The sequence below is a fragment of the Protobothrops mucrosquamatus genome, unplaced genomic scaffold (assembly GCF_001527695.2).
Source record: "Protobothrops mucrosquamatus isolate PMUCROS unplaced genomic scaffold, P.Mucros_1.0 scaffold206, whole genome shotgun sequence".
NCBI lineage: Eukaryota > Metazoa > Chordata > Lepidosauria > Squamata > Viperidae > Protobothrops > Protobothrops mucrosquamatus.
This window is the reverse complement of record NW_015386561.1, coordinates 306,388-321,733: the sequence shown is the minus strand read 5'-3', so window position 1 is coordinate 321,733 and position 15,346 is coordinate 306,388. Positions and strand designations below refer to the sequence as shown.

General features: G+C 34.8%; 1 protein-coding gene across 1 annotated transcript in view; it reads left to right on the top strand.

The window, feature by feature from the left end:
- LOC107285726 overlaps positions 1–14,979 on the top strand; it is a 41,128-nt gene extending 26,149 nt beyond the window's left edge. The window contains exons 8-11 of the mRNA XM_015813959.1: positions 7,384–7,542; positions 11,395–11,542; positions 11,722–11,865; positions 13,955–14,979. Coding sequence (XP_015669445.1) covers positions 7,384–7,542; positions 11,395–11,542; positions 11,722–11,865; positions 13,955–14,409 — 906 coding nt within the window. The 3' untranslated portion in view covers positions 14,410–14,979. The remainder of the gene's footprint in view (positions 1–7,383; positions 7,543–11,394; positions 11,543–11,721; positions 11,866–13,954) is intronic.
- The last annotated feature ends 367 nt before the right edge of the window (positions 14,980–15,346 follow it).

Sequence of the window (15,346 nt, the reverse complement as noted above, 5' to 3'; positions counted from 1 at the left end):
ATGATTTTGCAGTAAGAAACTTTTTAACATATACGTACACACACACACACACACACACACACACACACTAGAATGTATATAGAATGTATATTTGTATATAGAACGATACAAATAAAAAGAAAATGACACAACTTTGTCATTAAGTTTTCAGGAATAAACATTTGTTGTAGTAAATTTTGTATAGACATTGTTGTGCTGCGAATATATTATAAACTTTTATTTTTAGTATTATTTTTATCAATACTAAATATACTAGTTTATTTTACAAAATCCTTGTTGAGCCAGGATTTTGAAACCAGTTTTGCTTGAGTTAGCTAATTTGGCAAAAATGTATTAATTAATGATTAAATTAGATGTAGACCTAATTATCTGTAATTTGACTTTTGAATGTAACAACAATCCTATGTGAGCACACAAGCACCTAAATTCTCTAGAGGGTTGTGGACAGTTATTTATGGTGTTAGTAAGCAAGGACATTTAGTGCCTTAGGTTAGTGAGAGATTGCTAAGTGGGTAACTGTGATGAATTATTTAAGAGTCTTTTTATGTTTTCTTCCCGTGGATATGGGAAGAAAAAAGCCTTGATGAAGTCTCATGAATAAACCTACATTCTCTAGAGTATCAGAATCAAAGGCAAAAGGATCAGGAATTGACATTTGATGCTTTCTGGTCTTGAGTTGATGTAGCAATATAACAAGATTCATTGGATTCTCCATTAAATGTACCATTTTAGCTAAATTATATCACAAAATGACTTGATTTGCATCTACTCAGATATACAACCAAGCACGTATTTATAAAACAGTTGGTTACATTGCTGGGATATTATATGTACCAGATATTAAATTTTGTTTCTTATATAAAATTTCTTACATGCAAATCAAAGAACAGTCAGAAATATAATCTGCATGTAAGGAACAGTTTGCAATACTGTCAATTCTTTTGGAACAGGAAAATAGGACCCCGAATTCTTTCATCTTGTTGTGTTGTACAGACCGAGCCATTTCTCTTTAGTGTTCTTTCCGGTATGCTTTGGATGCTTTAATCTTTTTTTCATTACTCCTAGGGTTAATTATAAGATTGGTTGGAAATTCTTCTGTGGCTGGGAATTAGATCATGTATTTTGTGATAGGAATATAGTGTCTAGCCAAAACCACAGGAGTATTTGTAGTACAGTCTCAGCAGAGCCACTAGACCTGCCATTTAGAAGTGATAGAATTTCATAAATATTTAGAAAGTGTGTATAAGTGTCACCATCTTCTTTATATATCTCTGAAACATAATAATAGTTATGAAGACTTAGCTTAAGGTTCAGGAACTCTGACTATTCTAAATTTTAATTTAATTCATTTTTGTTTCTAAAAGGATTCTGAAAATAATTGAAATAGGGTTTTCAAGGATATTTCAAATGTAAAAGAGTAAGTTATTTTGGGATTCAATTCAGGAAAGACTATATGTAATATAAACATTGTTGTAGAAAGAAAACAGCTGTATTCAATGGGCATTTTGCATTAGCAGAAAATATTTTTATTTACTGGGTTTTGCAGTCATCTGTATTCACACATGTCTCCTATTTCATTATTTTCCCTTGCCCACCAAAACGGATGGTGACTTCGCGGAACTAAACAAGACATTGTGTAGAGAACTACTGTAGATGAAAGAATAATTGTACACCAGTACTTTCAACCAAGGCAAAGCCACACTTGTTACTAAGACATAGATTTCTAACATGTTGTCAGTGAATGCTCTTAGGAACTGCAATCTCAGTACAGTGAATGGAAATTGAGTGTGGCATTAAATATCAATAGATCCCTTCAGCTGCAATTTTGCTTCCTATACTAGAGAGAATTGTTTTCTGAGAGCCAGAAAGTAATATTTTATATGCAACCTTTAAAACAGTATTTCAGTTTCAAGAGTATTGTATAAATGTTGCATAAAATATTTTTATCAATAACCCTACACTTTGAAGTTATTGGTTATGATGTGAATGTGTTCTAAGCAGCCTAGAGTTATTGTGTAGTAAGATAGGTGACTAATACATTTTACAAATAATAATAATGACTATGATAATTTTCTTTTGTTACTAACAATTTTATTTTGATCTCCAGAAAATGCCCATTTTATCCAAATATACTAAATTATAAACCAATTATCAAAGGTCATGTTGAAACTTTTAAACATTTTAGATAAAGTAGATAATCAACTATTACAGGCAATAAGCACCAACATCAAAAGGAATCCAACATAAACAAGATTGAAATTAAGGTTTTCCTTAATACATGAATATAAATATAAATCCGGTCAATTCCTGAATGTTTTAAAAAAATGGATGAATCTTAAATTCATTTTTTGACACTTAAGTTTGCATAAGTCTAATTGAAGATTGTGCATTTACTCAATAATTAGGCATGTTCACCAAAACCAGGATTCTGATAAAATTGAAATTTGACTAATTGCATGGAACATTTTATGATATAAAAATGGTCATAAAGCATTTTATGACATAATACAAAACAACATAAAACATCTAACATCATAAAACTTAAAAAAAAAATATTTCCAATGGTCAACTCCTAATGTTTGACTGTGTTGTATGGTTCAACATGAGTTACTTTTAAGGCAGATAATTTCTGAATACCTCCCTGATGTTTTAAGAACATTTATTTGTCTGTTTGTATACTTCCTTCATTATTTTTACAGATAACTCAAGGCAGCAAACATATCCAACACATATTCCTTCTCCAATTTTCTTGGTTGTTGTTCAACAACAGCCCTGTGAGGCGGGTTGGGCAAGAGATTGCTTGACCTAAAATCAACCAGCTGGCTTTCATGGCTAAGTTGGGACTTGAACTCACGGTCTCCTACTTTCTAGCCTGTTACCTTAACCTCTAGACCAGGGGTGTCAAACTCTCAATGTCACGTGACGTGTCGCGACGTATCGCAACTTTTTTTCCCTTGCTGGCAATGGGGTGGGCGCAGTTTCAGCATGACGCATCTGGCCCGCAGGCCGGCAGTTTTGACACCCCTGGTCTAGACCAAATTGACTGTTGTTTATTTTTTCTTTTAATCTATTTATTTACATCTTATTTTCAGTTGTATTGTAAAAGATGTAGAGATAGCAAAAATATGCAAAAGCTGTTAAAAGATAAGAGATAATAAAATCTTAACCCTGAGAAACAACTCTTACTGCAAATGTTAAATTTAAGAGAAATGAAAATAAAGTAAACAATAAAACACTATAGAAAGCAACAATATTGAGTTATAGTTGGGAAGGATAATTAGGCTATTGAATGAAGTCCTCTGTTCAGTGCCCTTTTAGGTTGGATTTAATTGAAGTTCCCTCCCCCTGGTGACTCATATGGAGCTGGGATCAACTACAATTCAAAGATCATTTCCACATCTTCCATCCTTTTCTTTTTACAAAAAGAAGTAGTTTGTCTCTCAAATTCCAAATCGTTATTTTCTGGCCACTACTCTTATGTATACATTATCTTGATTTTTGTTTTTCTCCTTTAGATACTTAACCATCTCACTGGCTTTTATATCATCGCTAATTTGATAAGTATCTAAGTCATTGATAAAAATATAGAAAATTACCAGGACCAAAACCTGTGACATTCCTTTTCAGTAACCCACTCCACTTTAGTGAGAAACTATTAATCAGCATTCTTTAAATACTTTTTAAACTACTATGGACCCACCTAATAACATGTGTTACCCAGTTCATATTTGATCTACTACTTAGAATAATAAAGGGCTTTGCCAAAACAAAATACATTATATGCACAGCATTCCTATGATCTACTGAGGAACCTATCCTAACAAAACTGAAATTAGATTAGTGTAAAATTACACAATTCCTTTTAGATTTTTAGCAAACATTGCATTTTTTCAAGATGTTTGAAGATTAGTTCTTTGTTGTTTCTGAATTCTTCTCCCCCCCCCCTTTTCGTAAACAGGGATATTTGCCCTCCTCTAGACATCTGGTAGTAAATCATTTCCCAAGAGTATTCAGAAATAATGAAGAGAGGTTCAGCCATACTATCAAGGAAGTTTCTTCAGTATTCTAGGTTGTAATTCATTTGGTTCTGAAATTTGTAATTACTGAAAGTCAGTAGGTGTTTTCTAACTGTGTCTCTTTCAAGTTCAAGCTGTCATCCTTTTTCAGCCAGTAGCATCTGCAGGAACTTGCCAGTTTCATCAGAATGATGAAAGCAAAGTCACACTGCAAGGTCAGCTTGGGTGAACGTGCAAGGTCACAACACATATAGAGAAGGAGTGGGACCTGCATGGTGATGCTGTGCTATCATCCTGATTCCCTCCTCCCAACTTACCCAAATACGGCTGTGTGCAATTTACTTTTCACAATTGCCCAGGTCAATGCATTCACGCTTGCTAAGAGTTGAATGGCTTTGCCTTTTCTTTGCCTTTGGGTAATTTTCTGTCATTTTTATTCAGTAGCTATATACGGTTCCTTTTTTCTCCTTATTTTGAATGTAGAAGTAAGAGATTTTTTTTGTTATCCGTCATTAACTTTAGCTTGTTTTGAATGTCTCTACAATTGTGTGTTGCCTGCATGTACGATATCTTGTTAATCTCTACTCTTTCTTGTTGCATATATATCCATATTGATTTACAGACCTTTACAAAGGTCCTTATGCAGATTTATTGGCTTTTGCATTTCTTTCATCTCGGGAATTTATTTTATACTGTGCTTTTAATTCCCCCTTTATTAGGAAATTCCACCCTTTTGAGCTTTTCCTTTCTCAGATTCTTCTATCATAAAGTACAACTTGCCATCACTAAGTGTATTAAAATTTGTTTTCTTGAATTTTTATTTAATCTTTGTCCTTTTTAACCTAATTTACATAAATTGGGTATGTAAGCCAGTTAAAGTTGGTTTCAGTTGGACCTGCATATAACTGCTGTAATTAAATCAGTATGTATTTTATATTTGTCTTTAATTTTTTTGTAAATCAACCATTACATGATCACTTTTCCAACTTGTTAGGAACCATTCAGTTGATTCCCTACTGTATTCTTTATGGCATAAAGTTGTCCTATCCAGTTAAAAATGCCAAAGAAAATTATGTGGAAGACCATTTTGAGTAAAAAAAAAATTCTATGGTTTCTGCTTTATTAAATTAAACTAGAGTCTTCATTAGAAAGATGCACATGATTAGATTGTGTAATGATAGAGAATTGGAAATAAAGATAAATCATCAAATTCGAATAACTATGAACATAAAATCCAGAGTTGCTAGAAGAAGCAGATACCTAAGGCTTAAAATATGGAAATAAAAGAAAGTTGATGAATTTACTGAATACAGGATATATTATATGGCTTTTTTATAATGTGAATGCTGTTTTCTTTAGTCTGTAGATGGCAGTAATTTGCTACAATAATGATACGTTAAGGCTTGCAGATTTAACGAGTGATTTTAATGCCTTGATAAAACATATACATTAAAATGTATTCATAGGAACCACTGTAATTAGAGCCCAATATAATTCAGTAGGTTGACTTGAATATAGGAAGCCTAGTTTTTTGTTCATATATTGTATTTTTGGCAGCAAGTAGCAGGCTGTTATTTATCAAGTCCCCAAGCGTTATCTTTTAAAAATAATGCTAATACTGACTTTTTAAAAGTAAAATATTACAAAGGGCTCTGAATGTTAAAGCTTGGTTTATGGGAGAAGGTAGAGAACTGAGTGTCCTAACTCCTTTAACACTGTTGTAGTATGGTGAATTCTTAGTGTTGATTCACAGAAATCTTTTTTCATGTTTTATTTATTGTGTTGAAGAGAAACGTTTATATTTATATTGATTTATAAAATTATATAATATTTATATATATTGTAGAAGCTACTTTATTTTTATTTTAAATTATATTACCAAACTGTAGTTATTTGTGCCATATATATTCGCTGATAAACCCTGCTTCAGATAAGCTGACTCTCGGGTTTTTAAACAAAATACCATGAAAAATACCACTCCTTATATAGTACAATATTATCATATAACTTGTGCATAAACTGAATTTAATTCTCGACTTGCCCAAGAGTATATATGGTATTTCTTACTAGCATCCCTGCACTCCCATGATCAGAATCTGGGCACCTGGCAACCTGCTTCTTATTACAGCATCCATTTCTTGAGTTAGCAGCATCCCAGAAATGGCCTGGTAAAGGACTTGGTGTTGCTGTGAGGAGCTAGGTTAACTATATTGCGTGAATGTGTGGTGTGGTGTGAGAGGGAGGTAAGTAGTGAGGGGTAGAGTGTGTCAACCTGGGAGGGAAGCAAGGGGCATGAGGGAAGTAAAGGAGGAGAAAGAAAAAGCATAAACTCTGAGATAGAGTCAGGTACAGGTAAATATCATAGGGATCTGATGGTGGGCTGCACTTGGGTTCTCACTTTTTGAGAGAGCTCATGACACCCAGCCCTCAGTATTCACCCTTTTTACTAGGTTACCAGATCCTCATTGTCTGTCCTTGCATTAAAACTAAAACCTAGTTAGGCCCAGAATGGGGAGTTCCCCTCTCACAAATGTGCCTGCCCAGATTTCATGGTTGGTGTTATCCTAAGCCCAGAGCTGAGGGAGTTAGGTGGCTATTGTCACTTATGAGGCTTTAAGAATTTTTAAAATTTTGTGCTAGATAACTGAATGTAAGACATTTTGGTTGAAGTTGGGATCTAAGAAACAGGCAGTACAACAGGACAGGCAGTCCTATTGTACTGCCTGACCTGCTGCCTAGTATCATCTCTGCCCTTCCTTCTAGATTCCATTGCCTGCCTGGCTCTGATGACCCCAAAGTTGTTAGTCTTCAGGAATTTCAACTTGCTGCCAGACAGAGTCCTGGGAAAGTCAGGACTTCACAACCACCATGGAGCTAAAAGACTGATTGTACTAGTGGGAGGGCTTTAGGTCTGTTGTTTTTGTCTCAGAACAGTTGCAGTGTGATCCGGTAGTCGAGGATTTTACCAGCTGTAGGTTGCCATGGTCTGATAACTTTTTGATTGTCTTTTGGCTTCTGTTATGCAGGGAGATAGGGTCTATTCAATTGATCATCCCATGCAACGTAATCTTAAGATTATCCTTGAGAAACTTTATCACAGTCTGGAATGGGCAGATGTAAAAGCCTCAGACTGCATGGTTACTATTGGACCTTTCCCTGTGTGCTCTTCGTGATCTAGGGCAACACCCTGGTTTTCCAAGGAGCTGCAGGTGATGAAGCAATTGAAGAAATGCCTGGAGTGCTTTTGGAGGAAGTTGAAGAGCAAATCTACAGTAATTGAACCAGGAACTTCTGTTCAAGATTATATTGTGGCGATAAGGGCAGTGAAATGTTATTTCTCCTTTGTAATTTTCCAAATGTTTTTCAGGACGTTTTAGAAAATTCTTTGAACCAGGAGTTCACTGTGGAGAATGTGCTTTCAATACTTCCAGCATTTCCCAAGGGTGCCCCTCAGCAGCGGGCTAAAAGAGCAGTAGACGCCTTAGTAAAGGCTCAGAATTATTCCAGGCAAATGTCCATGCAGCAGGTGAGTGGATGTGAATTTAATGCACTTAGCTTTTTAGACTGAGAAGAAAAATTCAATTTTTTTTGTACTTTGCAATTACTGGGCATATTTTTCTTACTACAGGTAGTCCTCAACTTAAGACCAGTCATTTAGCAATCCTGTAGCCATGTGACTTGCAAACTACATTTTTTTGCTAGAAACTGGCATTTATTTTTGATTTCCAGCAAAAAATTACCACTGTAGACAATTGATTCACTTAAAGTTTGCTGCAAAAGTTGTAAAATTGGGTGTAAAAATGGCAATCTACTTAACAACTGGCCTGACCAGCAACTGTAATTCCAGGCTCAATCACGGTTATAAGTCGAGGACTACCTGTAAGCTAATGCATGAAGGTATTCCATTTCTTTAATGAAATATTTATGGCTTCCTCACTATTCTAAGGATTGCCTGGTGGGCTGAAAACCATAATATATGTAAGATAAAACAACATGCAATAAAATATATAATAATGCATACAATAAAACAACAGTGACCATAACAAGGATGGACAATCACCAAATGTTCTGATGAGTTCTGATGTTAACATCTAAATGTTAAGTTAAGTAAGAAGTTAGGTCTTCCCCAGTACCAAAAAGCCAGTAGTATTCAAATGGTACTGTGCATTGTGGTCTCCCATAATNATTGGGAGAGATGCTTTTTCAGTAATCAAGAAACAATTTAAGTGAAGTCTGGATATTGTGTGTGAAGACAGTAACAATTTAACAATGCTCAGTAAATTAAATCTTCAACTTCGGCAACAACAGTTAGGTCAAGGACTTTCAGTTCAGTTATGGTTTTAGTTCCCTTTTTTCTTTTAGAAGGAGAACCATAATCCATCGCTGCAGCACATGCTATGAATAATATGAAGTCCCAAAGTCAGTTCTTGATATCCTTAATGGAAAGAATCTTGGGAAGGACTGAGAAGAAAGATTAGAAGAAGCCTCAAATGTGCCAGTAATGTTAGAAAAACCATTGCCTGTTTTGTAATAACATAGATAAAATAAAGTAGAAGGTTCAGTCTCGTGATTCAGCAGCTCTTTTGTATCCTTAAAAGGTAACTTGGAATAACAGAAATGTGATGCTGCTGCTTTGAATATACACAGTTGGATATGTTTACATGAAATCATGCTATAATTTTAGCTACACAATTTTAGCTATCTAGGCGCTTCTAGTTGTTCATTATTACCTATTGCTGTAACAGCTTTAAATAACTTCTAATATTAAATTGTTTATTTGAAGCTGAGACACAAAAATTAAATTTGGACTTACATATTAAAATACAACTATCTAGCCCCTGAATTACTTTAGAATTAAAATAATAACAAGGTCTTTAATTACCCATTAACTGATAAAAATTGAGACTTAATCTGTTTAATTGAGAGCTAACTGGATTAAAAATATATGTGGACAAAAGTTGATAGCTGTTTAGCACTGTTCTAAATATTGGTCTGTGACCGCAAAATAAAAATTATTATTATTATATTTATGTGAGAAGTTAGAAAGTACTAATAAGTTAGGGAGAGCATTGCACAGCAGGACTTTTTCAGTTTTTTCCCATTGTCTTTACCTTCAGTTATTATAGGTGTCATTTTCTTCTGTGTAACTGAGTACAGGTAGTCTTCGATTTACAACAATTCATTTAGTGACCGTTCAAAGTTAACAATGGTACTGAAAAAAGTAACTTATGACCGTTTTTCACACTTTTAACTGTTGCAGCATCCCCAGGGTCACATGATTTACATGGTTCCTATTTAAGACTGTTGCAGTGTTCCGGGGGTCATGAGATCATATTTTGCGACCTTCTGACAAGCAAAGTCAATGGGGAGGCCAGATTCACTTAACAACTGTGTTACTAAATTTAACAACTGCAGTGATTCACTTAACAACTGGGGCAAGAAAAGTCATAAAATGGGGCAAAACTCACTTAACAAATTTCTCACTTAGTAACATTAATTCTGGGCTCAATTGTGGTCATAAGTCGAGGACTACCTGTATCTTATGTGTGTGTGTGTGTGTATGTTTCTGCATATATAATTTGGAGGACAACTTTACATATTTTCTCTCTAACATTCCGTTAGGTTAGAACCAATTTTAAAAATCAAAATACTGCAGTATTCTCATCATACTTTGATTTGTTTGTTTATTTTTGATATGAAACTTTAGCATGCAAGGTGCAGACTAACTCTAGCAAGAAAGACACCATCAGGATGGTATCTTTGGGATCTAGTTCACTAGAGTTTTCTAATAGAAAAACCAATCTGCTCTTTATTTTCAATTGTTTTGTCTTGGAACCATTTTATCTTTTGTCTGGGAAAGTACATTAGATCACTAAAATAATCTGACTGCTAGCTCAATAAGATGGCCAATATCCCTGAAGTCAAAATTGTCTCAGACCCATTTCATAATATTTATTTTTTCCATAGACTATTGGATTCTCCCTGCAGGCAAGGAAAATAATATTTAATGACTTTCTGCAAAGAATGTGTCTTCATTTTTCTCTTCTGTGGTACCTTGGATGTTACAGCACAATGTATTAGTAGCAAGTTGTATTCAAATTTAAGCCTAAATTCCCAGTCTGTTTATATTATTCCGCTGCCTACACTTAATTCTGTCTCAAGGATTTCATGAATCTTGTGTAGTGAAAAATATTTTCAACACAAATGGAATAAAGATCAGTGTACCCCCCAAAAAATTATCACCCAATAAATTGTACTTTAGAAAGTATAATGTATTTTGTTGTAACAGTCAACTCTCTCTCTTCAGCTACACAAACTGAAGCAGAAAAGAGAAAGATTGCTCCTTAGAATACAAATGAATCTTGCCATATAAGTCTTTTCTTATGACCTTGTAAACTAAAGCAATCTATTAAAAATGTAATTTAAAATGTTTTAGGGAAACATTGCATTTAATGATTTTTTAAAGCAACTTGACAAATATTCAAAATACCTTCTAGATTATTTTTTGTATATTGTTTGGGCAATATTACAGTATCATGTTTATGGATTAGAGGTGTTGAGTAAAAGCAAATCCTACCAGCTAGCACTTTCGAAGTTTGGTTAGTAACTATACACTACACCTACACCGCTACTTCAACAACATTAATAGGCCTAGGCTGTCTAATTTCCTGATTTGATCTTCCTGATTTTTAGTAAGAAATTTAAAATGACACGGTGATTATATCTTCACTTTCTCAAGAATGGTATATTTCAGGATTTATTTCTTCAATTGACAGAAAGAGCACAAACAATTGTCCCCTGCTTAATATACAATATAGCTTTCTTCATATGTAGACATAAAATTCTAAAAAAAAGAGCAATTACAGCAACATTTTAATCAGTTAAGTTAAGGAATTGGGTCTGTAGTATAACAATAAACAACTGAGCTTAGAAAGGGTGTGTGTGTGTGTGTGTGTGTGTGTGTGTGTGTGTGTGTGTGTGTGTGCTTTTAAGGTCATCTTATTTTGAGATACCGGTATCTCAAATCTGGATATTGGAAAGTTGATATTTTTGACATTTAAAATGGTGATTTAGTTATATTTAGGATGCTAGGTCTTTGGTTACAATTGTGAAAGTGTTCCATGATGTCATAACACTTAATTACAAAAGTATGATCTACAAGGGAAAAAATAGCAGGTTAACCTATTATTCATGTATTGCATGACAATACATTTACTCTACACTAATGCATTTTATAGTAAGAAATTACACATTTTATAGAATTAATTATTGTTACATATAGCTATTAGTTTATGCAATTATATATATTCTTTTTGCCCTTTTTTCTGAGTGATTTCTAATTCTAATCATATTTGTTACTCTTTTTTTTCTCTTTTAGATACTTGCTTTGCAAGCTGAACTAAATTTCCACAGAAAATTATATAATCTTCAGGTCACATATATTGAAGCTGTATTTGATGGGATAAAGCAAGCATACCACACATTTCAAGATAATGTTGCTATGGTTCTTTGTTCCCCGCTGCAAGGTAAATGAATATAGGTCTGGGTATTAATCACATGCAGGTTTTAAGTACTAATGTCTACTAGGGATGCATTTAAACATTAATCACCTGAAAATTCAAATTTAGAAATGTATATGTCTATTCTATATGATATTTTTGAGAAAAATCTCTAGGAAATTTTCACTTTCAATCTCTTTATGCAGATGTTTTTTCTTCTTACACAAAACTTAAAACTGGAGCATCAGAAGATGCTTTGAGAGACTTTCTCATTGCTTTTAAAAACAATGCTGAACAAATCCAATATGCTATTGAAACTTTGGCTCCATCAGCAAGTCAGCAGCGAGAAGGTGAGAACTTGTATGATAGCACTTTGTCTTGGGTTCTTCTACTGAAAAATGGTTAGTAAGAAAGCAATCTACAAACATCCTTTATTAGTGTTCTTGACCAAATATCAAATTGTTACACTGACTTACACTTATGTTCACAGCAAGATTTTCCACCTGGGGTTGACTTGAATGGATTTCACACAACCAAGAGGGAGATAAAACTTCATCCCTTCATAAGGGAGTAAAGGGAAAAGGCCGTCTGTCCACAATGGACTAGAAAATATCCATTTTCTCAAGTACTCAGTACTTTATTAATGGGGAAAAAAAGCTTGATGGAAACAAAACTCATCCAAGATCCTTGCATCAGATGTAATGTCACAATTAATTATGAGGGTAGTCAAGAGATGCAATATAATATTTAACATTAGTATGTCTTTAGTAAGGCTGACTATATGTGCCTTAATGTAAATTTGACCCCAACCTGATATTCACTTTATAGATGGAAACATGGCCAACATCTTCTAATATGTGGTTCATAAGCTTACTTTCATTTTGGAGAATGAATTGTATGCATGTGTTAAGTGGAATTTATTTCCCCATGTAAATAGTATAACGGAAGTAGAAAGCATGTCTATGATTAAAGATGAAGTCTATAATATTTATATCAGTAAGATAGTTGCCTCTGGACAAATAACATTTGACCATATCCTCTTGTTTAGAAAAGGAATTAGTCACAACTACCCAAGTGAAAGAGTAGTTCAGTCTGAGAACTAGACATGTGTAACACTAACCATTGTCTAAACCAGTGATGGCGAACCTTTTAGAGACCGAGTGCCCAAACTGCAACCCAAAACCCACTTATGCATCGTCGGGTGCCGGGTGGGTGTGGCCCATTGGCCGGGCGTGGCCCATTGGCTGGACATGGCTGTGGTGGTAACGGCAGACTGTGTGGCACTAAAAAGTTCAATCAATTCCAACTTTGCGAGATCTTTTTTTTCCCCATGAAAAGTTGAAATTGATTGATTGAACCTTTTTTTTTTTTTTGCACATGAGGGCGGAGGCCTAAAGTGAAAAGGTTTCATAAAACCCAGCTGAAGGCCTAGGACTGGGGTGACGGCGCGCGTGCCCACAGAGAGGGCTCTGAGTGCCGCCTCTGGCACCCGTGCCATAGGTTCTCCACCACTGGTCTAAACCATATTTGGATGAATCTGGATGGTACTGTTTTGCCCAGGTATCCTTCTGACATGAGGTGATACAGTCAAGATAATGCAGCAGAGAAGTTGAAACCAAGAACTAGCATAGTTAACTCTGTCATTTAAAAGTCCTTTAAGTTTAGGACTTTTAACTTCTGCCAGGTAAAATATTTTTTTAAAGACATAAACCTAGTAATCATGCAGGAATTAAGCCAAGAAATTGGGCCTATGCAAAGTTCCAAAGATTGTATGTAAAATCTGTTACAAATAGTTCTCAACTTGCAACCATTCATTTAGTGACCATTTGAAGTTACAATGGTATTGAAAAAAGTGACCGTTTTTCATACATACAACCATTGGTGCATTCCCATGATCATGTGATCAAAATTCATGGCAACTCATGTATTTCTGATAGTTGCAGTGTCCTGAGTTCATGTGATTACCTTTTGTGGCCATCTGACAAGCAATCATGTTACTAACTTAACAACTGCAGTGTTTCACTTAAACAAGTGCGGCAAGAAAAGCCATAAAATGGGGCAAAACTCACTTAACAACTGTCTTGCTTAGCAACAGAAATTTTGGGCTCAATTGTGATCATAAGTCAAGGACTATCTGCATAAGGGATATTCAGTATATTAACCCATTGATGACTAATAAATCTCTAAGCAATTGCAGAATATGTTTCTGGCTTTATTTGATAATGAAGGATAAGTATGTACATTTATTTGCTTTAACAATATAAAGGAATTATGTGGCATTGTAATATCTGGTTTTTCTACATTGAGTGTAAACCAATAAACTGGAAAAAACTAGTTATTACTAAAGCTATTTAAAACTATGTAGGTATTCAAACAGCCTGCGAGCAACTGCTGATTTAAACTGCTGATTCTACAATGTAACCCTTTGCCTTTTCAAAGGTGATGAAGCCCTGTCAAGATTTGGAAAAGAGTTCTTTCTATCTTTAGAGCAGTCACTCAAAGCCTGTGGAGAACAACGGGATAAAGCAGCCAACGAAATGGGAATCTTACAGATGGAACTGGATCAGGCTTTAGAAAAACTTCGGAATTTAAGGGAACAAAAGATGAAAAAAACAGGGACCATTCAACATTTTCCTAATCATGAAGAAATTTCAACAACAAGTTGCTTGAATGTAGTTTCCCAAAAGTCTGAACCTAATTTCCCATCTAATTTTCCTCCAACCAGACTTGACCCTTTGCTAAAACAAGCTTCTGTGGCAGAGAAAGAACCTACCAATTTGCTCCCCAAGCAGAGACTGGGAAGTTCTGATGATACAGTTATTCAGCAAAAGGGAAAAGCCCTTCATAGGAGCAAGAGTATGAAGGCCACTGAAAGGGCAGCATGGCAAGATTAGATCCTTTCGCATTTGTTATAGTTTGTATAGGGAAGCTCTGTGGTACGAAAATGAATGAGTGGGGGTCAGCTGTTGCCTTTCCAGCATCTTCTCGGTGTCACTTTAATGATTATGTAAAACGGTTTGGGAAATGGGAAACATTGGCTATGTTAAAGCAATTCTCACATTAACGGCAAAAGACATAGCAATGTGCTCAAACATCACGTATCTCTGAAGATATGTAAAAGCATTAAGTTAAATCTCTGAAATGTGATTGATTCAGACTGCTTCCTTAAAACTTGCCAGAGCCAAGTTTTACTTCCCATACATATTTATGGAATATTATAATATATAATGTGTGTGTGTTTAAGGATAAATGTGTACACACACACACTCTCTCTTTTCATATATAATTTCATCTCACAATTTTTCAAGAATTTTCAGAAGTGTATTTTAAGTAACAAAGAAACAGCTACTGGATTATTAGTATTAATCTTTGTTAGATATAATGTATATATGTAAGAAGATACAAACCATGTAATCACTTGGAAGGGAAATGAATACCCACAATAAAAGGTTTTTTGCTGTGTATCTAAGAGTCCTGTCCCACACTTCATTCTTTTACTCACGTTCTTATTAAATGCAGTAGATGTTAAGTGACATTCAGAAGCTGCGTAGTCTCCCATTTTGTTTTTTGGTGTCAGTAGAAGGACTGTCCCAAAGGTGCTTTTTTCATGAGGCAACTGGACTTTCTTGTTTTTCTTAAAGACATTTTGCTTCTCATCCAAGAAGTTTTTTCAGCTCTGACTGGATGATGAGGAATGGCAGGATTTATATTCCTTGCAGACAGCTGGTCATTTGCATTCTTTTAGCCAGTTGTTGAAGCCACTGCAGGCTTATCTGTGTCATCAGGATCACCTGAGTAGTGCAAATGAGTGTGGAGCCTTCTTAGAACTGT